We start from the raw sequence: 27,897 nt of genomic DNA on the forward strand, positions 1-27,897 counted from the left end.
ATTTCTGGTTAGGATTTAATATTTTAGGTTATCCCCACCCCACCCAGTGATCTATGTCAATGACGGTGGTTGATGAAGGAATAATATCTAATGAGGAAATGTTAATTGACAGAGACAGTACTGCCAGTAATATATCCTAGTAGCATGTCATAACTATTGTAACATAAAATCTGATATATTTCTCTAGTATGAATATGCACTGTAGTAATGGAGACTAGGCTTGTTGCTGATTGTGGAAATTACTTTCTCCGAGAATCTTATTTTTGTTTTGTCTTGTTCTGCTGCTAGGAACTGCCTGAAAAATGGAACAACGTGAAGAAGCTGGCGATAACTGTGAAGCAGCATGTGGCTCCTTTGCAGGCAAATGAAGTGGCAGTTCTGCGCAAGAAGTGTGCTGTGTTTGATGTGATGCAGCACAAATTCAGAGAGCAATTTCATAAAAAAGCACCATTCAGGTAGGGACAGATCGCTGTACTGATGCTATGAAAGCATGGAGGGCTTGTATGCTTCTCCATGGAGGTGTTTAGTTTTCTGCTTGACTATTAAGAGATGCTAAAAGAGTGCTAAAAGAACTTGTGGATGTAATTTCCAAGCCTCTGGCCATTATTTTCGAGAATTATTGGAGAACAGGTGAGGTACCAGAAGACTGGAGGTGGGCAAATGTTGTCCCCATCTTCAAGAAGGGGGAAATGGAGGATCCGGGTAACCACTGACTCATCAGCTTGACGTCTATACTTGGAAAAGTTTTAGAACAAATCATCAAACAGTCAGTCCTGGAACTTTTAGAAAGGATGGCTGTTATTACTAAGAGCCAGCATGGGTTTCTCAAGAACAAGAACCTGATCTCTTTTTTTGAGAAAGTGACTACTTTGCTGGATCAAGGGAATACAGTAGACATAGTTTATCTTGATTTCAGTAAGGCTTTTGATAAGGTTCCACATACTATCCTTGTTGGGAAAGGGAAAGGTCCCCTGTGCAAGCACATCGTTTCCGACTCTGGGGTGACGCTGCTTTCACAACGTTTTCACGGCAGACCTTTTTATGAGGTGGTTTGCCATTGCCTTTTCCGATCATTACACTTTCCCCCCAGCAAGCTGGGTGCTCATTTACCGACCTCTGAAGGATGGAAGTCTGAGTCAACCTCGAGCCAGCTACCTGAACCAGCTTCCGCTGGAATTGAACTCAGGTCGTGAGCAGAGGGCCCCGACTGCAGTACTGCAGCTTTACCACTCTGCGCCACGGGGCTCCTTGTTGACATGTTAGTAAAATGTGGTTTGGATCCTGTTACCATTAGGTGACTGACAGATCACACCCAAATTGTGAATGCTTCCTCATCCACTCGGAAAGGAGTGACAAGTGTAAGTGGAGTGCCTCAGGGATCTGTTCTGGGACCTGTTTTGTTCATAATCTTTATAAATGATTTGGATGAAGGAACAGAGGGAGTGCTTCTTAAATTTGCTGATGATACTAAATTGGGTTGGAAATACAGTAGAAGACAGAAAAAGGATACAGGATGACCTTGACAGGCTGGAAAACTGGGCTAGAACCAATAAAATGAATATTAACAGGAATAAATGTAAGGTTATGCATTTAGGTAGGAAAAATCCAATGCATGGTTATAGGATGGGGGAGGCTTGTCTTAGCAGTAGTATATGCAAAATGGTTCTAGGGGTCATAGTGGATCATACGCTGAACATGAGTCAACAGTGTGATATGGTGGCTAAAAAGGCAAATGCAATTTCAGACTGTATTAACAGAAGTATAGTGAAGTGATCGCTTTCTTCTGCTCTGGTATGACCTCACCTGGAGTATTGTGTTCAGTTTTGTCTACCACATTTTAAGAAGAATATAGACAAGCTGGAACAGGTTCAGAGGAGGGCGATGAAGATGGTGAGGGGTCTGGAGACCAAGTCCTATGAAAAAAGGTTGAAGGTGCTGGGCATGTTTAGCCTGGAGAGGAGGCAGCTGAGAGGTGATTTGATCATCATCTTCAAGTACTTGAAGGGCTGTCATATAGAGGATGGTGTGGAATTGTTTTCTGTGGCCCCAGAAGGTAGGACCGGAATAAGTGGGTTGAAATTAAATCAGATGAGTTTCTGGCTCAACTTCCTGACAGAGTGTTTCCTCAGTTGAATAGGCTTCCTTCGGAGCTGGTGGACTCTTCTTCCTTGGAGGTTTTTAAACAGAGGCTAAATGGCCATCTGACAGCAATGAGGATCCTGTGAATTTAGGGGAAGTTATTTGTGAATTTCCTGTATTGTGCAGGGGGTTGGACTAGATGACCCTGGAAGTCCCTTCCAACTCTATGGTTCTATGAATTACATTAATGTATAGTTCTCCGATTCTTTTAAAAGACTATTTTTAAAAAATAAAAGGCAGCTGTTGAAGTTGTGATTTAGAGATGGATAGGATTATAGAGTATTTAATGCTTGGTTCCTGCTGAAAACAACCCTCCCTTAACCTACTGGGAGTTCGTTATCGCCCACCAAATCAAAAGAGAGAGGACGATTATAATATGATGGAAGGCTTAAAGATAGTGGCTTAACGTAAAAACTGTGTCGTAATAGGTGATTTTAACTACCCGCAGATTGATTGGGTCAATATGTGTTCAGGTTGAGAGAAAGAGATTGAGTTTCTTGATGTTCTCAATGACTGTGCTATGGAGCAGATGGTCTCAGAACCTACCAGGGGTGGGGTGATCCTGGATTTGGTCCTAAGTAATGCCCAAGACTTGGTGAGAGATGTAAAAGTGATTGCACTGCTTGGGAGCAGTGACCATAATGTTATTGATTTCACCGTTGGTATAAATAGGGAGTTGCCCAAAAAGACCGCCACAACCACGTTTAACTTTAAAAGGGGTAAATTCACTGAGATGAGGAGGCATGTGAAGAGGAAACTGAAAGGAAAGGTAAATACGGTCAAAACCCTTGGGGAAGCTTGGAGACTATTTAAAACTATAATCCTAGAAGCTCAGATAAAATGCATACCACAAGTTAGGAAAGGCACAAACAGGCATAAGAAAAGGCCTGCATGGTTAACAAACAAACTAATGGAAGCTGTAAAATGTAAGAAGGATTCCTTTAAGCAGTGGAAAACCAGTCCAAGTGAGATTAGTAAAAGGGAACACAGGCTGTGGCAAATCAAATGCAAGACTGTGATCAGGCAGGCAAAAAGGGACTATGAGGAGCATATTGAAAAACATAAAGACCAACAATAAAAATTTCTTCAAATATATTAGAAGTAGGAAACCAGCCAGGGAGGCAGTGGGGTCCTTGGATGACCATGGGGTAAAAGGATTACTGAAGGAGGATAGGAAAATGGCTGAGAAGCTGAATGAATTTTTTGCCTCCGTCTTCACTGTGGAAGATGAGAAGTGTTTGCCCGCCCCAGAACCACTAATTTTGGAAGGGGTGTTGAAAGACCTGAGTCAGACTGAGGTGACAAAAGAGGAGGTTCTACAACTGATAGACAAATTAAAAACTAATAAGTCACCAGGTCCGAATGGCATACATCCGAGAGTTCTGAAAGAACTCAAAATTGAACTTGTGGATCTTCTAACAAAAATCTGTAATCTTTCATTGAAATCTGCCTCCGTTCCTGAGGACTAGAAGGTAGCAAATGTCACCCCCATCTTTAAAAAGGATTCCAGAGGAGATCCGGGAAATTACAGGCCAGTCAGTCTGACTTCAATACCGGGAAAGTTGGTAGAAAGCATTATCAAGGACAGAATGAGTAGGCACATTGATGGACATGGGTTATTGAGGAAGACTCAGCATGGGTTCTGTAGGGGAAGATCTTGCCTCACTAACCTGTTACATTTCTTTGAGGGGGTGAACAAACATGTGGACAAAGGAGACCCAATAGATGTTTTTTACCTTGACTTCCAGAAAGCTTTTGATAAAGTTCCTCATCAAAGGCTCCTTAGAAAGCTTGAGAGTCATGGAGTAAAAGGACAGGTCCTCTTGTGGATCAAAAACTGGCTGAGTAATAGGAAGCAGAGAGTGAGTATAAATGGGCAGTCTTTGCAGTGGAGGACGGTAAGCAGTGGGGTGCCACAGGGCTCAGTACTGGGTCCCATGCTCTAACTTGTTCATAAATGATTTAGAGTTGGGAGTGAGCAGTGAAGTGGCCAAGTTTGTGGATGACACTAAGTTATTCAGGGTGGTGAGAACCAGAGAGGATTGTGAGGAACTCCAAAGGGATCTGTTGAGGCTGGGTGAGTGGGCGTCAAATTGGCAGATGCGGTTCAATGTGGCCAAGTGCAAAGTAATGCACATTGGGGCCAAGAATCCCAGCTACAAATACAAATTGATGGGGTGTGAACTGGCAGAGACTGACCAAGAGAGAGATCTTGGGGTCGTGGTAGATAACTCACTGAAAATGTCAAGACAGTGTGCATTTGCAATAAAAAGGGCAATGCCATGCTGGGAATTATTAGGAAGGGAATTGAAAACAAATCAGCCAGTATCATAATGCCTCTGTATAAATCGATGGTGCGGTCTCATTTGGAGTACTGTGTGCAGTTCTGGTTGCCGCACCTCAAAAAGGATACTATGCATTGGAGAAAGTCCAGAAAAGTGCAACTAGAATGATTAAAGGGCTGGAACCCTTTCCCTATGAAGAAAGGTTGAAACGCTTGGGACTCTTTAGCTTGGAGAAACGTCAACTGCAGGGTGACATGATAGAGGTTTACAAGATAATGCATGGGATGGAGAAAGAAAGAAATAAGTACTTTTCTCCCTTTCTCACAATACAAGAACTCGTGGGCATTCAATGAAATTGCTGAGCAGACAGGTTAAAACGGATAAAAGGAAGTACTTCTTCACCCAAAGGGTGATTAACATGTGGAATTCACTGCCACAGGAGGTGGTGGCGGCCACAAGTATAGCCACCTTCAAGAGGGGTTTGGATAAAAATATGGAGCAGAGGTCCATCAGTGGCTATTAGCCACAGTGTGTGTGTGGGTGTGTGTGTGTGTGTATATATATATATATAAATTTTGCCACTGTGGGACACAGAGTGTTGGACTGGATGGGCCATTGGCCTGATCTAACATGGCTGTTCTTATGTTCTTACTCTGGGAAAAACACATATGTATTCATTAGTGATCCCCCCCACCACCCATGGCCCTTTCTTACACACCCAGGGAAATGCTGATAACCACTTTGGGATCAGGAAGCAATTTTTTCTCTAAGCCAGTTTGGCCAGGGATCCTGGAGAGATCCCCCCCCCCCATCTTCTAGGCATGGAACAGGGGTCAGTAGAAGTGTTTGTGTGTGGGGGAGGTATTTCTTACATTGTGCAGGAGGGTGGACTAGATGACCATGGAGGTACCTTCCAACTCTATGATTCTAGTTAAAGTAAAAACTCCCCAAGGTGGAGGTTTTCAGCTGGAAAATGATTGGGGTGTGTGTGTGCAAATAGCCTTTCTCTCACTGCACCTTCTCACCAGGTCTTCTCCTTCAAGTTGCAGGCTCAATCACTATATTTTCAGGAAGAAAGCAAGTCAAACTTCCTAAAAAGGAAATAATAGAACTCCTGATTATCAGGAGGTTTATCTTAAACTAAGGTGACAGCAGTTAAAAATGAAAGGCCACTTAATCTGACATGACTTAATCTGACATGACTGTTCACCATGTCAGTTTGAATACCCTATAAACATCTCTTGTGCCCTCAGTACTAATCTATATGGGAGGGAAAAACAGCCCTTTTCCCATAGCATCTTATGACTCTTTGAAAGGAGAATATCTCTCTTTCTGCGCAGATAGACCTGTGACTTAACTATATACCATATTTTTCGGACCATAAGATGCACTTCCCCCCCCCCCCCAAAAAAAGTGGGGGGGAAAGTGTGTGCGTCTTATGGAGCGAAGGGATGATAGGACGTACCTTCCTCCGGGGGGAGGGGGCGATCCGCTGCCTCCGATCCCGGCGCTTCCCCCGCGCCTGCCTGCCTGGCTCCAGCTCTGCTTCCAGCAAGTGCTGGGATTGCTCCACGCTGCCCCCATCGCAAACCCAGCGCTTCGCGAGTGCCGGCTGCGGAGGGATTGGAGACGGAGGCAGCAGATCGCCCCCCAGGAGGAAGGTGCGTCCTATGGTCCGGAGCGTCTTATGGACCAAAAAATACGGTAGTTTGTTTTGCCATGTGTTTGTATCCTATACTACCTATAGAACTCACAGATTTTAGGACTTGATACTCTTTTGGATTCAGGGCCGGCCCTAGACTATCTGGTACTCTAGGCAAGACTAGGCAAGTCCCCCCCCCCTTAACCCATTTTCAAAAACTTTTTGCAGATCCTGTACTGGATTGTTTATGTGTTGATTCTCCCCCAGCTTGAGGTTTTTTTTTTTTTTAAAGATTCCTGTTGAAATAAAACTGAGCAGCTAAAGTACTTTTAAAATAGAAGAAGAAGAAGATGAAGATATTGGATTTATATCCCGCCCTCCACTCCAAAGAGTCTCAGAATGGCTCACAATCTCCTTTACCTTCCTCCCCCACAACAGACACCCTGTGAGGTGGGTGGGGCTGGAGAGGGCTCTCACAGCAGCTGCCCTGTCAAGGACAACCTCTGCCAGAGCTATGGCTGACCCAAGGCCATTCCAGCAGGTGCAAGTGGAGGAGTGGGGAATCAAACCCGGTTCTCCCAGATAAGAGTCCGCACACTTCACCACTACGCCAAACTGGCTCTCCTTTTACTTTTAACTAAGGAGGATAAAACAATCAAAAAAGTCTACAACTGATGCTGTTAAAATTAGAGGATGAATTGGTGAAAGAAGTGATGATTAAATGGTCGCAAAATCTGGGAAAGACCATTGATCTAGAACAATGGTCACAATTGTGGAAAAATAATTATAAGATCATCAAGCCAGTCAGTTACATAGAAAATTTTTAAAAAATGTTTCACAGGTGGTATATAATGCCAGTTCAGTTAATTAAGATTAATTCTAATTTGTCTCCCAAATGTTGGAAGTGTGGATCTAACCTGGTATGTTTTATTTATTTATTTTTTATTTATTCCGGGATTTATATCCCGCCCTTCCCACGAGTGGCTCAGGGCGGCTCTATCATTTATCATTTATGATGGACTTGCAGTGTTGTAAACAAATTTTGGGTGAAAATCTTTGAATTTTTGAAGAAAGTATTTGGTACTGGATTGCAATTTAAACCAGAGGTTATGTTACGATCTCTGGTTGGAAAAGAGGTCCCAAAGGAAGATGTTGATTTGATGGTTTATATTCTTACGGCGGCTAGAATTCTACTAGCCAAATATTGGAGACAAATAAAATGCCCAAATTTAGAGGAATTGGTTGGAAAGGTACTACAAGCGGCTGAAGCGGATATACTTTCTGCTCTTTTAAATGGGAAATCTAAAGTCATGGCAAGTTATAAATGGGAAAAACTATATAGATGGATTAATAAACAGAAACAAGAAAATGACTGTAGAAGGTCTGAGGCAACTGGGGGAGAGAAATAAATGGTATGACAATATGTTTGGTTTATAAAGTTAGGTTGATAACTTTGAAGTTGAAGACTACTTCCACTCTCTATTTTATGTTGTTTATATAACTTAGTTTTATGTTAATTGTACAAAACTAGGGCGGGGAAAATTAATTAAGAAAATTTGATGTATTAAGATTAGTCTGTTATAAGAGAAAACTAATATACTGTTGTAAAAAAAAAAAGACAAAGGTAATAGAACATCAAGTAGACATTCTGACCAACAGTCTTAAGATGAATGTTGACATTCAGTTCACCATGTGATTAAAGTGTTTATGGACTATAACATTTCAGAATGTAGGTACGGTAGATCCAAGCGGGGCAGCCGTGTTGGTCTGAAGTAGTTGAACAAAGCAGGAGTCAAGTTGCACCTTTAAGATCAACCAAGTTTTATTCAGAACATAAGCTTTCGTGTGCTCTCTAAGCACACTGATCCCCTCGTCTGATGCAGTGTGCTTAGAGAGCACACGAAAGCTTACATTCTGAATAAAACTTGGTTGGTCTTAAAGGTGCAACTTGACTCCTGCCTTGTTCAATTTCAGAATGTAGGTGGAGGATGGTATGTTCTCCCATGAGCATTTGGTGTATATGTCTACATATAAAAATCCAAAGCAAAAGATTCCCATGTGACAATAATGTATACAATACCAATGATTTTTTTGTCTATTTATATAAATATTTACTGTCTTTTTATGTGTATCAAAATAGTATATTATATATTGCTCTATTATAGCATACAAACAACTGTGTACCCCAAAAAAAGTTAGCTGCAATTATGGTGTCTTTTCCTTTATATCTTCTATTAAATAATGTTATAGTCAATTTCAGGAACAAATATACAAAGTACAAAATAATGACAGTCCACAATGATACCCAAATATCACAGAATGAAAGTTTTAAATAGTAATGGAAGGGCTCCAGTACCACTCTTCAAGATAGCAGAATGAGCTCAATAAAACAACGAGTCTTTACAAAGGCACACAATGCTTAATATTCTTCCAACAGGCATCAGTGGAGTCCACATCCAAAGGAAGTCCGGCTTAAAAGATAAGTCTTCTTTTACGTGTTCGCTAGCTGGTGAAACACGTTTTGCATGTCATTGCTTTTTCTAGAGCTGACTTACCAAATTCTCGGTGGGTGAAGTACAACAATATGCACATATAATGATTATCAAATACACAATTTACATATACACAAAAATACAGTGCATCCATATGTAACCCTGGTACTGGATGTAAGGGCAAATTCAAGGCTTAAGGCCTCTTTTCTTAAATCCCCCCTCCCACTCACACACCTTAGCTTAAGCAAGGTAATTATTTATTATAGAAAAGTAAATACAGTTTTGTTCACAGGGTATGGTGCTCCTCACTTCCAAACTACTTTCCCTTCCCAAACCTGAGATCCAGTGTCCCAGAAATGCCGCTTTCTTGATGAAGCTGGTCCAGCTGCCTATCAGATTCTACAGTTAAAAAGTTAATGCACACCAGTTCCATTGGGCCAGAGATGCTAATGCTCTCTGGAGAAGCTGCCTTATTGAACACAGCGGGCACAGGTCTGGCACTTCTTGGCCACATCTTTTGCCTTCTGAGACTGATAAAACCTGTCCCTAAGTAGATCTAGTGTCCTTTCAATTCCCAAATGTCCTAAGTCATCATGTAAAGCATACATTGCAGTCCATTGATACTGTCAGAATAAGACATTGCCCTCTTCCTGGTTCAGATATGACTCGATATAATACCCCATTAATGATCTTTACTTTCTTTCCACAAGAGAGTGGCCCCAGCTGACAGAGTCATGTTGTTTGATAGATTCTGTTCATTCCTTTTCACAAGAAAGAAAATATCTCTAATATCAGGATCTCTCTGCTAAGCCTCACTCCAATCAGTAGCATTTAAGTGTGATAATGGTGACTGTTGTAGTGCAATGTAGTTGACAGACACAGAAGGTATGGTTTCAGGTGGCAAACTCAAATTCTCTGCAACACCACCTTCTATGGTTCCTGCTGATTTCAACCTATCTTCTCCACACAAGGTCTTTATGCCTTCAGCAGGAATCTCTACCAGCCTGTCATCTTGCTGCCATTGGGATAAGGCATCTGCATCTCTGTTAGCCTTTCCAACTCAACAGAGAATGCTGAAGTCATAGTTGGACAGGGCAGCCACCCATCTGTGACCAGTAGCATCTAATTTGGCAGTTGTGAGCACATAGGTAAGTGGGTTATTATCAGTCCAGATACCATATACACAATATAAGTAGTCTCGGAATTTCTCCATGATAGCCTACTTTAGAGCAAGAAACTCCAATCTGTGTATATGGTAACTGGTCTCACTGTGGATGAGTTCCTGCTTGCAAAAGCAACTGGCCGTTTTTTCCCATCAGTCTATTGATATAGTACTGCCCCAAGTCCATTTGTGCTGGCATCTGTATGCATTATGAATGACTTACTGGGGTTTGCATATGCTAAGACTGGGCCTTCTATTAGACATTTGATAATCTCTTTAAATGCCTTCTCACAATTTTCATCCTATCATTCCCCCCAAAATTCTAAAGGGTCATGATAAAGTTCCTCTGGGGTCTGTTTCATGGACCTCTTTTTCTTGCCACTTCGAGGGGTCATCTTAGTTGACTGGTAACCTCTAGTTAAATAATTTAGGGGTTTCATGATAACAGAACAGCCATGGACAAACTGGCTATAATAACCAGTAAACCCTAAAAAGGTCTTCAGATCCTTATAATGCTGAGGACGTGGCTATTGAATGAGCGTGCTTATTTTTTCTGGATCTGTACTAACCCCCTCCTGTAACACTATATGCCCTACATATTTGACAGATGTCCTACAAAAACATATCTCAAGTGACAACTTAAGTCCATAGGCTTCCAATTGGTCCAACACCTTTAAAAGCCATTCCTCATGTTCTTCAAGTGTTTCCCCAAACACTATGAGATAATCTAAATAAACCAATACTTGCAGCAGGTTCATGTCCCCCACAGTTTTTTCCATGAGCCTCTGAAAGGTGGCAGGGGCCCAAGATATGCCTTGAGGCATCCATTCAAATTGATAAAACCCCAATGGACATACGAAAGCTGTCTTCTCTTTGTCTTCCTCTGCAAGTGGAATCTGATAGTATATACTCCGAAGGTCAAGTACTGAAAACCACTGACATCCAATTAGACAGTCCGAAGCACATGAGGAATAGTGTACTGGTCAGGTTTTGTACACTTATTTAGTGCCCGATAATCAACACACAAGAGCCCTGTGGCACAGAGTGGTAAAGCTGCAGTACTGCAGTCTAAGTTTTGCTCATGACCTGAGTTCAATCCCGGCAGAAGCTTGGTTCAGGTAGCTGGCTCAAGGTTGACTCAGCCTCCCCTCCTTCCAAGGTTGGTAAAATGAGTACTCAGCTTGCTGGGGGTAAAGTGTAGATGACTGGTGAAGGCAATGGCAAACCATCCCATAAAAAGTTTATTGTGAAAACGTTGTGATGTGACGTCACCCCAGAGTTGGAAATGACTTGTTCTTGCACAGGGGACTACCTTTACCTTTTTTAACCAACACACATTCTGATTTTCCCATTCTTTTTCTTTACTACCACTATAGGTGAGGCATAGGGGCTACAGGACTCAGTGATAATGCCATTAACCTGTAAATCACGAAGGTATTGTCTTACGCCTTCTATCTCAGCTAATGCCAGTTTCTTGGATTGTTCATGGAATGAAGAAGTTGAATACGATGTTCCACACCCTTGGCTTTCCCAGGATCCCATTCATGAAGTGAGAATACCTGGGCTCTTTGGCAGAGTTTCTGTCTCAGACGTTCCTTCCATGCCTCAGGAATGGTTGAATCCCCAAAGTCAATTACAGCTGGGTCTAATTTTAACTCAGGAGGTCTAGGTCTATCTGTTTTCATAGAAACAGCCTCAAACAGCTCTGCCATCTTTTGGTATGGCTTCAATGTGATGTCATGATTGGAAACATTGGCAATCCTCATCACCACTTGCGGATGCTTTCCGTTATGTAGATCAATAAGTCCAGCCAGGACCAATAATCCAGTAGGCAACCCTGGATCTCCAGGATGGTCTAGAAGAACAGTCCCTCTTTGTATTTGGGAGGCAGATACATGCTCAAAGTTGCTTCTCAGACCCTGCAGGTATCACAATAGAGCTTTTCCCCACATACTCTAAAGAGCCCACTGGCTGTTCACGTTCTCCATCACCTTGTATGAAGCGCTGATAAGCTGCTGCACATAATGAATGCATTTTTAATGTGTCCAAAAACTGTTCCCCAGCTTGCTACTGATAGTACTTTGCAAGCATTCTGAAAAAATGGGAGTTTTTCCCAATGATCACAGGAGGAGCTGGAAACCCTCTGGGGTCTGGACAAACGAAGGCCATTGTATGCATTACCCCCTTAATTCCTCAGGAAACTCCAAATGGGTGATAACATAGCCCAGATAAGGATAATTTGACTCACTGAGTCCCCATAGGTTGAGTCCTTCAAGAGGATGGACCTATGACATCATTTTGTCATAAGTGGATTTGAAAATGATGGTAACTTGAGATCCACTGTCAAGTGCAGCCTTACATTCTTAGGCCTCACGCTTCACTTGGATCTCGGCATGGGGTCCCACTAGTCCAGCAGAGATCCTTGGATAAGCAACTTTAGTGTCATCTTTCTTGTCTTCCATGTCAGGGCCACTCTTTTTTCCCCCAGACTTGAATGGCCCTCTCACGAAGCCTGTCGTTTCCCTGACTTTCCCATGAGCCACGAAATTTTTGCATTACTAATGAAGGGTTCTCAACACCGAAGAGATATATGCCCATCCATACCACACATAGCAGAAGAAAGGTCTTCCTCCTCTTTTTTTATTTGTGGTAAGATGTACTACTGTAGGTTTCCTGGCAGCTTCACCTTGGGCTCTTTGAACCGTACTTCTGTTAGCTGCTCCTACACCCTGAAGCATTGCTATTGGCTCATCATGGTCAGGGGGAAGTTCATTAACATTTGTTATATATGAAATTGTTGAAGCATGGGCCATTGATTTGGTGGTTCTTTGACCCTGTTTTCTAAAGGCCTCCTTAGTCATCTCCTTCTCTTCCTGCTCTCGGATTTCTTTCATTAGCCAGGAGAAAGTTGGTGGATTCTCTTGCTGTTCTCTCAGATGGATCCTCATTAGAAGTAGTTCATTGTATGGAGTCCCCTTTAGCACTTGGGGAACTCTCACTTGGTTCATCTGGCTGGGGGTCAGTCCACCTTTCTGAATTACTTTTTGCAAAGTTTTCTCTAGCCTCTGCAAATAGGAAGACAGTTTCTCTCCTTGCCTCTGCATGATCATTCTGAATCTGCAAAGAAGATCTTCAGCACTTTTCATATTATCAAATGTGTGTTCCAAAGCATCTATACATTCTTGTATGCTAGCCTGAGGGTTGCTGGTCATCAGGCTATGGATGATATCCATTGCAGACTTTCAGTAAGATGTCTTTTTCCAGCCTCAGGTACTTGCCAGTCCTGCATCATTGCTTTTACATGCAGGATCCGTGCATCATACTCTTCTTCACCCGGCCCAGGTTTTAGACTGTCAGAAAAGAGTCTCAGCTTTTGGTAAGGGGTGGCATCAGGATGAACTTGTAAGGCTTTCCCAAGAATTTCTCCCATAGCCTTTATCATTTCTGTGCAAGAAGTATTGTCATCTGAAGTGTCTGCTTTGGAACCTAGAGCTTGTAAAATACTCTGCATCTCAGGAATAGTCTTGCCTTCTTTTTCTAAAAATATTGAAAGTTTTTTTTAAAACAAATTCCACATTTTGGGTGCTGTGTCCTACAAATACCCATTTCCCAAACTTAGTTGGAATACTTCCAGGAATCTGGAAGTAACTGTCCTGCAGGTATGTACAACTCAATTAATGCAGCATAAGCATTGTCTTCATGCCTGAAAAACAGCCCCCACACTTTGTACTGACCCAAAATTTCAATGGAGCATACCTCTTTTTCTACCATCTCAATATCACATCCTTCAGCAATCTGAGTAACCCAAACAGCTTTCTGAGGATCAATATCCAGACCCTTGCACCACCCTTCTAGCATTAGAATGTTTCAAGGTACAATATATGCAACCCAAAATCTCCTCACTCACAATTTACACTGTAAAATAATATAAATATTCCGGATGAGCCCCCACAAATGTAACCCAGGCACTGGAAGTAAGGGCAAATTCAAGGCTTAAGGTCTTCTTTCTTAAATCTCCCCTACCACTCACACACCTTGGCTTAAGCAAAGTAATTATTTATTATAGAAAAGTAAATACAGTTTTGTACTCAGAGTTTAGTGCTCCCCCCGCAAACTACTTTCCCTTCCCAAACCCGAGATCAGCAGTCAGTGTCCCAGAAGTGCTGCCTTCTTGATGAAGCTATTCTATTGCCAATCAGTTGTTTCTCTGTTTCTTCACAATAGTCTTTCTTATTTAACAAAACAATTGCCCCTCTCTTATCTTATGGTTTAAAAATGATCCTGATTGTTAGCTAAGTCATAATTTTCCTGTCAGCAATTTTTCCACTTAAATTTTTATTGAATTAAATTCTACGGCGAATATTAACACTAATTAACCACCTTTCCCCATCAATCTACTATAACAATCATCCGCATTTTACAATAGAAAACGTTCTTCAGTTTATACGCATACAATTGATACACCTGTATTAACCAAGACTCATTTTCTGTTCTGAATCTTATTATCTTGTATCACCCATTAATTACCATTCAGTTCCCCTATTTCATTTTATCCTAATCGCCTTAATAACAATAATATCAACCTAATTGCCTTCATATCATTCTAGATTAAACTTTCTTCCACTAACTATCTATTATCACATTTCCCCCCCTTCTGTTTGCCTTTCAAGAAGTCAGCTTCACCTAGATGAAAAAGAAAAAAAGAGAAAGAAAACCAAATGGCTGTCTCTCATTATGGAGCCAAGAGAACTCGGCAATGTGGGGAAAAGGACCCTCCATCCTGTTAGAGAGGCTATTGTGGGGAGGCTCCCTCCTCTCTCCTCCTAACACCTAATGTTACAACCCAAACTTAATATGTATATTTCCAACAATCTATTTTGCATTTCTAAATATTAAAATTTGAAAACATTACTAATATTGCTTAATAACCTTAAACTTAGTTAATATTACATAGAAAACCTTTCTGTTTAATATTAACAAATAAACCTTATATCTTTCCCAATATTTTAATCTTTAAATTGTACCCTAAATTATTCTTAACATACATTCAAAACTATATATTTCCCTCCACTACCTTCTATAATTTTGCACATGCTAACAATTTCTGTCCAGATAATTCATCAAAAGCCATATAAGTTTTGCCTTCCAGATGCACAATAATGTGCCCTAAAGGTAGCCAGCGATATTTAACACTATTTCTCTTGAGTTTATCAGCCACTCCTTGTACTTTTCTTCGTGAAGCAAGAATTTCAGCAAGTAAATCAGGAAAGAGCTGCACTATTGTGTCAGCCAGTTGCAATCGTTGTTTTTCTCTTGCCATTTGAAGTAATTTATTCTTTAGCTGAATGTCTACAAATTCCACAATATATCTGGAGTCGATTCTATTGGGGCTTTTTTCGACAAAGGCAGACGAAAGGCTGCCGTAATTACCCTTTGATTTAAAGCTGTTATTCCAAGCAAAGATAATAACCAGGCATTTAAGGACAGGCACAAATCTCCTGGTGAGACATTCTTTGAAACACCTCTAAGTTTAGCTTTGCGTTCTCTTGGTTTTATGTCCTGTAATATAATTTTATTCTTTGCCCACATCTCAAAGTCTTTCATTGCTTTCAAATCTTCTGCTTTTAAAAATTATTTTTGTAAAGCCATTTCTGCTTTTAATTCTGTATCCTTCATTGCTGTCATCAGTTGTTCAAACTTCTTCTGCATTGGTTCAACAGTTCCCTGGAGTTTCCCCAGTTCTGGTTTTAAGTATCCAATCTCCCCCTTTAAACAGTCAGTGCCTTGGCTGAACTCATTTTTCATTTCAGTAAGAACATTCATTATCTTTGTTTGGAAACTTATATCTGGACTCATTCCTCCCAACACCATTTTCTCTAAGGAGAGCAGCTGCAACTCATCTTCTGACTCAGACGCTGACCTTGTTGGTTGTCTGTTTGGAGGATTTTTACCACCTTTCCCCCCTTTATTTCTTCCCATCACAGACCTTGTGCAGCACATGCAAAACAATGCCTTAATTTCAGTGCAATTGTATATTATCCAAAGGGAGTTTCAGGAGAGAGAGGAGAGTGTGGCCTGCCAGAAATTCTGCTGCCATGCCCCCCCGCTCTTCGGTCAGTGATTTTTCAAAGACTGTAATACATGCATCCTCTATAGAGGGAATGAAATTCAACTTCGATTTAAAGGGAGTGATTTCTGAATCCGTACCCCCTTCCCCAAACATGCATTTTAATTTCCGTTGTCTAGTTAATTTATAAATGTCTATTCTGGTTGCAAAGTCATCATTAAAAAGGTGTAGGGCTAACCCTAAGCTTAAGATTCTCTGTTCCCTATGTGATAATGGGAAGAGGGAAGATTGATCACTAGGTCCAATGTCTCTGTCATCTGTTGGGGGGACCTTGAAAAAAATCTCTGGATCTACTTTGGGTATTTCTATAAGGTCTAAGCCATTCATGGCATCTTCTTCCTCCCCCAAGGGAACAGTGTTGGTTCTGCCACTGTGAGTTTATTTTTGTATTGTACTTTTGGGATATTGTATGATACAATAGAGTAATATATAATATACTATTTTGATACACATAAAAAGACAGCAAATAAAAATATTAAAATATTAATTTATATTAAAAATATTCAGTGGCATTGTATATATTTATTGTCACAAGGAGATTTTTTTGTTTTGTTTTCATAGCCTGTGCTGTGTGTTGATTATTGCTGCTTTTAAAAAAGCTTTACTGTATATACATATTATAGTATTTATGAGAATAGTTTTATACCTTGTTGTTAACTGCCCTGAGCCCCAACTGGGGGGAGGGTGCTATAGAACAACCACCACCATAATAATGGAAATAACTTTCCCAAGGTTGGATGGGACTGCTGGGGGGTGAGGAATGCAGGAAAGATCCACAGCCATCAGTGTTTACCAATGATGAATCGCTGACTGAGCCTTTTGAATTTAATACTTTATTCCAATTAATTTTGCATCCTTTGCTTATACCCATTGTATAAATCTGTTTTGTCCCTGATTAGCTGTTATTTTAAGATCCAGTGGTAAGAAATGTGGTCAAAGATTTATGTTTTTAAAAATATTTTGAACTCGTGAATATGGAGAATAAGTGTGAAAGATCAGATGATTCTGGAATAATGTGGAAGACTAGAGACAAATTATTTCCTTTCATTCCAGTTTTGTGGATGGGCTTGTCTCTTCAGTTAATTCATACCTACTCACTTGTGTTTGGGGATCCAATGCATACACAGGCAATTTTATATCTCTAGCAGGTGGTTTTTTAATTTTTAATTTTATTGTATTTTTGCTGATTTCTCGTCTGCCATTTCCCAGGTTGGGCTCAGGGCGGGTTACAGCATAATAAAACAGTTAAAATCACATCATAAGACAATTAAATTTAAACAGTTAAAACCATTAAAATGAAATAAAATAAGGCAGTGTCAGTGTACAGATATGTACATCCTTCATAGATTGAAACACAGAATGCGGTCAGTGCAGGGAGGCCAATTAGCTGGTGTGAGGACACCTGCCTGCCTCTACCAAAAGCCTGGCGGAACAGCTCCGTTTTACAGGCCCTTTGGAATAGCAGTAAATCCGGTAGGGCCCACATTTTCTTGGGGAGCTGGTTCCACCAGTTTGGAGCCAGGACCGAAAAGGCCCTGGTTGAGGCAAGCCGGACATCCTTTGAGCCAGGGATGGTCAGAAGAGGTTGATTGGCACATATTTTGCACTTATATCAACATTATTAAAACTTGTGTCGTAGGCTTGATGATGCAAATCCTTACCAAATGTTGGATGTGTCCCGTACTGAACTCAAACAGATGGAAACTATCATGGCTTCAATTTATGAATCAGCTGACTTGTTTGAAGTTGGTATTCCAGAATACAAACAACTTAAGCAGTGCCAAAAGGAACTATGCATTCTTAAAGAACTTTGGGATATGATCTCCATTGTAAACTCCAGCATTAATGACTGGGAGACTACAAAATGGAAAGATATTGATGTAGAAAACATGGAACTGGAGTGCAAGAATTTTGTCAAGGATATTCGGAACCTGGATAAAGAAATGAGGGCCTGGGATGCTTTCTCAGGTTTAGACAAAAGAGTAAAAAACATTCTGACATCTCTCAGGGCAGTATCAGAACTGCAGAATTCTGCCATCCGAGAGAGGCATTGGAACCAATTGATGCAGGCAACAGGTGTGCAATTCACAATGGATGCAGACACAACTTTGGCAGACCTGCTCAAACTCAACCTGCACAACTTTGAGGATGAGGTTCGGAGCATTGTGGACAAGGCTGTTAAAGAGATGAGCATGGAGAAGGTTGTGAAAGAGCTGAAGACTACTTGGGCCACCATAGAATTCCAGTATGAGCCTCACCCACCCACAAATATCCCTCTACTGAAGTCTGATGAGGAGCTTATTGAAACCTTGGAAGACAATCAAGTCCAGCTACAAAATCTGATAACATCAAAGTATATTGCTTTCTTCTTAGAGGAAGTGTCTTTCTGGCAGAGGAAGCTGTCAACAGTGGATTCTGTCATTTCCATCTGGTTTGAGGTTCAACGAACTTGGTCTCATTTGGAAAGCATATTCATTCGCTCAGAAGATATCCGGTCACAACTTCCTGAGGTAAAAACTCTGTTTCCTTTTCATGGGAAAATACTGGTTGACATCTGCTGTCTTTCATATAGCAATAAGTTTCATAACTTCTTCAAGATAATTAAAGGTTTCTCATGGCACAGGCTCTCAAGACAACTATATTTTTATTCTGGAAATGTGAATTGGGCTGCTGCCATTAATTTAGTTAGTGAACACTATATGGTTAAACTGGGTTAATATGTGTCTTGACTTGTCAGGTTATTCTGGGCATTATGATTTTGTAGATGTCTGAGAGGTTTTAGCACTTGTACAAAATACACTTCCTGGGATTCTTTCAACAGAGCTAACAGTGTAGATAAAAATGTCATTGATCCATTGGGTCAGGAAATGTAGCATATTTGCATGTTCAGCAAAATAATTTTGGGGCCCATCTTTTTCAGATATATATGAAAATGGGGTAGCTGCATTTACAGGAACACTAGCTGCATTAGATTTCAGCATCCTTCACTGTTTCTCAGAAGTACAGGCTTGAGATGGAGATTTTCAGGACCTTGTTTCATGTATCTGGTGCAATATTTCTCCATTATACTCTTTAATTCAAGCAAGACATCATTCATTAGTAAACTGGGAACTAACATAACATGTATCTGCAAAAAGAAGCAACAAATTGGGGTTGAAAGTTAAAACCAGTGGTCTGCGGTATGTAAGAATGCTCTGGTTTTGGAACCGATCTGCATTATTTAGTTAGTCCCCTTATCCAGCACCTGTTTTAGTATTAATAATTGCTTTGAAAAGTGCCCTCTGTTTTCTTTAGGTGCCTAGGTGTCATGGTGTTTTTGTAGGAGGCTGACGGCTATCTGAGCAGTTAGTAGGACTCTTGCTATTTTGTTTGTAGGATTCCAAGCGTTTTGAAAGAATTGATGTTGCCTTTAAAGAGCTGGCATATGATGCTGAAAAGACTCCAAATGTAGTGGAAGCAACTAACAAGCCTGGTCTTTATGAACAACTGGAAGATATTCAGAACAGGTAAGTACCAAATCTATTTATTTAGTTACTTGTTTCATTTATAGCCTGGCTCTCTTCCTGATGGGGACCCCAAATAGTTTACATTACCTTTTCCATTTTATCCTCACAACCTTATGTAGTGGTTAAGAGTGGTGGACTTTAATCTGGAGAATGAGATTTGATTCCCCACTCCTTCACATGCAGCCAACTGGGTGACCTTGGATCAGTTACATTATCTCAGAGCTGTTTTCTCAAGAGCAGTTCTCTTAGAGCTCTCTCAGCCTCACCTACCTCACAGGATGTCTTTTGTGGGGAGTGGAAGGGAAGGAGATTGGAAGCCGCTCTGAGACACCAAGTGAAGGGCAGGATATAAACAAGGCTGGTGCTAGGGGTTCTGCCGCTTGAGCCTTGCCCCCCCGCAAACTCCCTTTATTTTTTTTTTTGCATGTGCGCAAAGTGCACACGCGCCATGTTGACTTCACTTGAAGTGACATCATTGTTAGGGGAATGAGAGAGCAACAGGCGGCACACAAAAGTGCTGCTCCACTGCCACTTTCCCCCTGCAGACATGCTCTTCGGGGGTGTCTTTGGAAGCCTCCAAGGGGGCGGTGTTTCAAGTGAAAGCTCCGCTTGGCTGCTTTCAACCTGAAATAATAATAATAATAATAATAATAATAATAATAATAATAATAATAATAATAATAATAATAATAATAATAATAATAATAATAATTTTTTATTTATATCCCGCCCTCCCCGCCGAGGCAAGCTCAGGGCGGCTTACAGACATGGAAAATGCCATGATTACAATAAATACATTATACAATGAAATACATTTAAATAATTTAATTAAAACCACAACAGTTAAGGTGCTATATACAAGACCGTATATATCAGATGGCTAGGTGTCACTTCAGGATTCAATCTTGTAGGCCATTTGAAAAAGGACAGTTTTGCAGGCCCTGTGGAACTGATTATAGTCCCGCAGGGCTCGAACCTCTGCTGGTAATTGATTCCACCAATGGGGAGCTGTTATTGAGAAGGCCTGCTCTCGAGTTGTTTTCAGTTTGGCACTGGTATCAGCGATGCACCGTCAAAGGCTGGTAGGGAGATCTCCTCCCCTGGCCTGCCGCGACCCACGCAAAGGACCTCTGTCTTCGCTGGATTCAACTTCAGCCCACTCGACTTGATCCACCCTGCCACGGCTTGCAATGCCCGGTCCAGATTTTCAGGGACGTTGCCAGTCCGGCTGCCCATCAATAGATAGAGCTGGGAGTCATCAGCATACTGGTGACAGCCCAGTCCATACCTTCGGGCGATCTGGGCAAGGGGGCACATGAAGATGTTAAACAACATCGGAGAGAGAACTGCCCCCCTGAGGCACCCCACAATTGAGTAAGCGCCTCTGGGACAGCTCTCCTCCAATCGCCACCCTTTGTCCCCGACCCTCAAGGAAGGAGGAAAGCCACTGTAAGGCCACTGTAAGGCTAACCCCCGGATTCCTGCGTCGGTGAGGCAGCGGGTGTTGTCAGGTGTTGCTAAAACACAGTGCTCTTGGGAGGCTTTCAAAGATGCCTCCGAAGACCATGGTGTTTTAGCAGCGCCTGGCCACTTTCAACCTGAAAGCGACCAGGTGCCACTAAAACACCACGCTCTTTGGAGGCTTCTGACAGTTCCACCTCCTCCTTCCCACCTTGTCTATTGAACAGTAGGTACGGCTGCATAACAATCCCTGAATGAACACCACCACTTTTTTTTTTACAAATCGACCCTTGGTCATAACCTCTGGTTTAGATGATTATAGTAATAGCTAGTATTCATATAGTAACTGTAGTATCCAAAGTGCTTCAAATCATAGCGTTGGAAGGGACATTTATTTTATTTTATCAGATTTATATCCCACCCTCCCCTGACGGGTCATCCTGGGTCATCTATTCCAATCCCCTGCACAATGCAGGAAATTCACAAATAACTTCCCCTAAGTTCACAGAATCAGCATTGCAATCAGATGGCCATCTAGTCTCCAAAGAAGGGGAGCCTGCCACTTCCCAAGGAAGCCTGTTCCACTGACGAACCACTCTGTCAGGTAGCTCTTCCTAATGTTTAGTCAAAAACTCTTCTGAGTTGGGTTGAAATTAAAACCCATTGGTTCTGGTTTGACCTTCTGGGGCAACAGAAAACAAACTCCATACCATCAGCCCTTCTGGTACTTTAAGATGGTGATCATGTCATCTCTTAGTTGTCTCCTTTCCAGGCTAAACATACCCAGATCCTTCAGCCTTTCCTCATAGGATTTGGTCTCCAGACCTCTCACCATCTTTACTGGCCTCCTCTGGACATTTTCTGGCCTGTCTATATCCTTCTTAAATTGTGGTGCCCAAAACTGAACACAGTTCTCTAGGTGAAGTCTAACCAGAGCAGAGCACATCAATCCTGAAAAGTAGGCAACTGCTGTTATCTCTATATTTTAAATGGGGGATGGAGGCTGAGTGAGGACAGGTTGCCAAAGGCCATCTAGTGAGTTTGTAGCAGAGGCAAATTTTGAACACATGACCTGTATCATTGTCCTGTCTCTTATCCATTATGAACTTTCTGCTCCCAGTTGTAAACTAATTTTGATAGCAGTTTCTCAGATTTTCTGGTTCAGTCTGTGGCCTGTATATATGCTATTCTGTGTTTGATTTTGTCAGATTGTCTTTGTGTGAAAAAGCCTTGGCTGAGTACTTGGACACCAAGCGGCTGGCATTTCCGAGATTTTACTTTATTTCCTCTGCTGACTTACTGGATATTCTTTCAAATGGCACCAACCCACAGTTGGTAAGACACCTTAAGTTTCCTTCCCACTGTTCTGTCACAGCTACAGCACCAACTGTAATTGAATCTCCCCACTAGATGGCAGCCTGTACATTACATGCTCCTTGTTAACATGTATTATATATAGGGTGCATCCCTCTATTGCGAGAAGGGATCATTAATATAGATATCCTGGGAAAATACTCTCAGAGAAAAGAGAACACCAGACTCCAAGTTCATAGCTGCATGACAGTTTATTTAAGTATTAGCTAATACATGAATCTAAACACACAAGTCAATGGAAAAGGTTATAGTGGATATATAGTTACATATGGTTATAGGTTTACATGGCTAGATATGTGTCCTTATAGCTAGGCCTAACCTATCATAATAGAAAAGCAAAGCATCATGTGTGTAAAGCATCATAGCGGCATTGTCTCACCTCTCCTGGTCTTCTGATAGTTGTCTGTGACAGGCAGATAGAGCAGTTGGCTTTAGCAGGTTGGAAGGTTGGCGGAGAGAATGGAGTCAAGGTTTCCCCAGAACTCCCAAGCCTCCTGCCTTCACTGGATCTCTCCTCCATTTTTATACACTATTAAGGATGTCTGCTCACCTATCCCAGCCAATCAGCACCAAGAAAACCCGCTGGGCTATCTTTAGCTAGAAAGTCCCAATTATCAATAATTTCCTGGAATTATAGGGACTTCTTCCTGTATCAAGGTTCCCTTTTGTGTAAGGGATATATTTCTTGAAGGGTCACCCTGTGTAAGAGATTTATTTCTTCAAGGGTCACCTTGACCTTCCCATCCTTGGCATTGGCTCTTTGTCTCTTCCCCAACTAGAGACTGAGCCTCAACCCTTTCTCTCTTCTCTACTTGCATATTTAGGGGATTAAAAAATACTAAGATGGAATCTTCTGTGTCTCACATTCATTCTTTAAATTTAAAAAGATCAGCACAGACCATTACATTAAAATTCATTCTTTATATAATAAACCATGAATATAACATATATCATAAACATAGCATAATAAGTATATAAGTATGTGTGTGGGTGTGTAAGTATGTGTGTGTGTGTCTCCTCTTACGTATATATACACAGCACACCTCTATATCTGTGTGTGTCTCAAAGCTCCTATGCCTAAAATCCTAACATTAAAATATGATTCTAACTTTCTATAGTTCTATCAACCTAAACCAGCTATGGTTATTCCTTTAAATCAGTTCAAACCCCTCTGCAATTCTCCTAATAACTGCACTGCATATGTTCCTAATAATGTGTTATAGTATATGTTATGATATAGGTTCCCTTACCTATTCCTTATAAATGTAGTCTGTATTTCACAAAGTTCTACTTTCTAAGGAAAAATATTTTTCTAAAAATGTGTTTCTCTGTCTAATCCTAAAGATAGCCTACAAAACAGCATTTCTCTGATAAACCAGCTCTCGTTCTCCCTCGCCTCTACTGCTTAAATCATGTTGGCTCATCTCCCTATGCGAATTTCTTCCCATTCATTCAGTATTGGGGGTTAGAATGGTCATCTCTTAATTCCCAATATTAGAAGTCTACTATCTTAATACAGAAGCCCATGGTATATCCTTAAGATGCAAGCTACCTTTCACCTAGATTCACGTTGACCGATTTGCCTTGCTTGCAGTAAACAGCCAGATCCTGCCACAAGGAATTCATAACTCGTCCAAGTTCTCACGGTCTGAGAGCCAGATCAGTTGAACTCATCAAGACTCTATGGTTGGCAGTCTCCCACCACAGGCTGGCATGGTAGTAATTCTGGCCCAAAGCAGCTCACAAACTCCTCTGCTTGCAAAATCACGCTGCTTCAGAAATGTCGGACTTGCTTTCAATGTCAGGCCATGAGCATATTAGCTTATTAGAAGGTATTAGGAGCGTATAGGAAAAGTCTACATCCTTTTTTAATGGCACTCTATCAAGCCTAGTCAGCATATAATTTCCACAGAAGGGACAGTGGACACTTGCAAGTTAAGTTTTTGGATATCTGCAGGCTACCAGGGGGCTTTTCATAGCTCCTATTGCAGCCTCTCCCCCACCTGACTGTTTCTTGTGTTTCCCCTAGTTCCAACCACTTTATTAGGGCTGCCAAGTCCAATTCAAGAAATATCTGGGGACTTTGGGGGCACAGCCAGGAGACATTGGGGGTGGAGCAGGAACAAGAGTGTCACAAGCATAATTGAACTCCAAGGGAGTTCTGGCCATCACATTTAAAGGGACAGCACACCTTTTTAAAATGCCTTTCTTCCATGGGAAATAATGAAGGATAGAGGCACCATCTTTTGGGGCTCATAGAATTGGACCCCCTGGTCCAATCGTTTTGAAACTTGGGGGGTATTTTGGGGAGAGGCACTAAAATGTGGTGCCTCTACCTAAAAAAAATAGCCCCCCCCCAGAACCCCCAATATCCGTGGATCAATTCCCCATTATTCCCTATGGGAATCGTTCTCCATAGGGAATAATAGAGTGCCCAGTAGACATTTCCTCCCCCCCCCCACGCTTTCTAAAGCGGGGAGAGGACCCCCAAACCAGGGAATCCCCTGCCCCCTTCCTCTCTCTCACACACAAATACTTACTGGGTCTTGTTCCTACAGAACTTTACTTGCTCTGAAAACGAAAGCAAAAGAAAGGGAGGGGCCGTTCTCTGACAAATCTGTTACTGACCCTTTCCCATGAAGCGCTTCCTGCTTCCTGCTCAGCCTTGAAGGCACACATTTTAAAAATGGACCTGTTTGCAGGTTTCTAAACCTGCAGGAGCTCTAAAACTACATGATGACTGTGGGGATGGGGCTTGTCCTGCCGGCCAGCTAGCTGGGGGCAGGGAAAGCCTGTAAAAACAAGGGATCCCCCGCTGGGACCTGGGGATTGGGAAGCCTACACTTTATAGTTGTAGTGATTCTGATGGGAAGTTTTTGGCTCGAAATACCCTAAGGATTTTCAGATTTGGATCTGAATTGGAATTGATTTGGGTGTGCCTCAAAAATCAAGGAACTTTTAAAAGGAACTGAATTCTTCCCATTTTTTCTTTTACTTCCAGCTCCTGTTGGCAGAGATTTTGATTCTAAAATAGATTGCTTAGGAGGCAAAATAATATGAAAATTTCATTTACACATGCATGATGTGCACATTTAATTTTTTCAAGGACATCTTTGGACATTTTGCATGTCAGACAAACCTGGGTGATGCTTTTTCCTGGATCTTTTCTTTAATTTTTGTGAACAGGTGGTGACAGCTGCCTCTTCCACCATTGACTGTCTTTTCTTCCTCTGTCCACATATTATTTTTTAAACTATGTCCATACATGCGTTGTTTGAAAAAAACCAAACATGGTGGAAGGGATAATAGTGCGGATGGGTGGTAGTGCCACAATCCAACTAGATTAGGTCTGGTTGCTTTCCTGTGTAAACCATGCTTCCATCTTCACAGTCCAGTCACTTGAGATGAGGGAGTCCAGAATCAAGTTTCTTGAAGTAGGATGAAAGTTTTGCACTTTCACTTAGGATTCCAAGATGTTACTGTAAGTTGGAGTTCCAAAAGTGATCCTTATCTTCCATAAGGTGATTCATTCTCTCTGTCTGTCTGTCTGTTGGTCTCTGTCTGTCTGACTCTCTCTCTCTCTCTCTCACGCACACACACACACTCACCTCCTCTGCAAAACTCTGTGTCAAGAGAGCTAGAATTTGATCTTGCAGAGTATCCAAAAAGTATTATTTATTTGGAGGTTTCTGTTCAGCAAAACCATTTGGTACCTGTCAAAAGTGCGCTGTGATTGCTGAAAAATGGGGAACAGAGTGAAATATAATGATCTCTTAGACTTTTGTACCTATCCATAGGAGGCTGCATACTTCTATTAATAGGACCATTCCTGATTCCAAGTGATCCTGAATGTGGGTGTTCTGTAATAATTCATGTTTACACCTAGAAAATGTTGCTTCCTCCAGTGCATAAGATTTTTAGTTACTCCTTGGACTTAGACCTTCACATTTGATCAGTGCCAGACACCGGGGGTGGGGGTGGGGGATAAGAAACACAAAGAAAAATATTGGTTTGAAGGTTTCCCTAGTAAATAGCTAGATCTACTAGGGAAACTTTCAAACCAGTGTTTTTCTCTGTTTTTCTTATCCCCCCCATGTGATCAGATATGAAGGTAGTATGATGGAATGATGGAATCCTTTGAGCTGTATCTGTTAGTTCCATTTAAAGTGAACTGCAATAAAATCAAAATAAATGTCAAGTGGAATCAAATGTAGATAAACCTGAGCCTTTGCATTTTTTGTCTCCACACTCTGTTGGCTGATTCCAGGAGGAGGATTAAATGCATAACAATTTTATCTTTGTGGGACTAGTATTGAACTTGCAATGATTTAAGTGCAATTGAAGGCTTTAGGGGGCCCATTGGTGAGGAATGAGTATGCTTTATGTACAATTTATCAAACAGAAGGAAAGACGTTTTGTACATAAAAGGAGCTTTTCTCAGGATTGCAGTGAGCTACTTCCATAAGATGCTGAATGCCAATTATGGTTCCTGGCCATTTCAGATAAGTTAGTTCTCGAAACTGAAAATAGTGACATTAAATATAAGCTGCCTTTGTCTTTCGCTCTGGTCCTATGGTACAGCTCTGCTGGTGCTGGTATTCTCCCCTGGCATCTCTGGGAACGCTTCCTCCAAAAACCAATATGGGTAGATATATTTACTGTGACTTCCTATTGCTCAGACCCAATTAATTTTTGCAGGTCCAACGCCATCTTGCAAAACTCTTTGACAATATGGCAAAAATGAAATTCCAGGTGGATTCTGATCAACACCCAACCAAGCTGACCTTAGGGATGTACAGCAAAGAGGATGAGTATGTTAGTTTCAGCGAACCATGTGACTGCAGTGGCCAGGTAGGATATTGTCAAAAATCCAATTTGTTTTTGCAGATGAGAACTACAGCCCTGTTCTTAAAAACCTCTTCTTCATTGGAATGTTTCATATGGATGGTGGTAAAAAGGTGATTGTAGTATCTGCCACTTGCATTTAACAAAGTGTCTGGCTCTGATAAGTCCTACTGTGTGATCACAAGGCTAAAGCAAAAATAAAAATTTCATCTCTTAGGTTTCTTCCATGTGGGAATAATTCCTCTTTTGCTGTCATTGCTTTTGCATCACTAACAGAGCCACTGCACAGAGATTGTCTCCATGTGTTCTCTTTGTGCCTACCGTCCCACCCCCCAAGAGGGCTTTCTGCTGTAGTACTGGGCCTACTGCCAACAAGAACAGGGAAAAGTTTGCTATCGGAAGGAGGCTGGAATGATGAGTACAGGGGGAAATGGGGAGATCCTGGTGACTGATAACGGCAAGAAGGTGCACAAATCTGCACCCTCCCATCCCCATGAATCCCAAACCTGCTTTGAGCACAATCTTTTTGGAAGATTGCAGCAATGTAGAATTTGGAAATTACACAGCAAAACTGGGAAGACCTAGAAGATGAGTGACGACATGAAGCTGTCATGTGGAATTAAATTTATTCATTTATTTCGATTTATATCCCGCCCTACCCCACTGAAGCGGGTTCATGGCGGCTCACAACACAAAAATTCTAACAATAAAATTAAGAATTAAAATACATTAATAATTTACACAATAAAAATAAACAACAAAGAGTTCTGTGTGGAAGCCAACAAAAAATATGCTGTTCCCCATACTTGTGATTTTTTTTTTGTACAGCAGTTGACTGTTACTAGAGTAGAACCAGGCTACACC

The 27,897-nt window shown here is 41.4% G+C and overlaps 1 protein-coding gene across 1 annotated transcript in view; it reads left to right on the forward strand.

Annotated features, from left to right (window-relative positions):
* DNAH9 (dynein axonemal heavy chain 9) overlaps nucleotides 1–27,897 on the forward strand; it is a 636,923-nt gene that overhangs the window by 99,178 nt on the left and 509,848 nt on the right. Inside the window, exons 20-24 of the mRNA XM_060238867.1 lie at nucleotides 289–455; nucleotides 17,487–18,357; nucleotides 19,223–19,353; nucleotides 22,023–22,149; nucleotides 26,887–27,039. Of these exons, the coding sequence (XP_060094850.1) occupies nucleotides 289–455; nucleotides 17,487–18,357; nucleotides 19,223–19,353; nucleotides 22,023–22,149; nucleotides 26,887–27,039 (1,449 nt within the window). The remainder of the gene's footprint in view (nucleotides 1–288; nucleotides 456–17,486; nucleotides 18,358–19,222; nucleotides 19,354–22,022; nucleotides 22,150–26,886; nucleotides 27,040–27,897) is intronic.

This window comes from Heteronotia binoei, chromosome 5 (genome assembly GCF_032191835.1).
Source record: "Heteronotia binoei isolate CCM8104 ecotype False Entrance Well chromosome 5, APGP_CSIRO_Hbin_v1, whole genome shotgun sequence".
Lineage (NCBI taxonomy): Eukaryota > Metazoa > Chordata > Lepidosauria > Squamata > Gekkonidae > Heteronotia > Heteronotia binoei.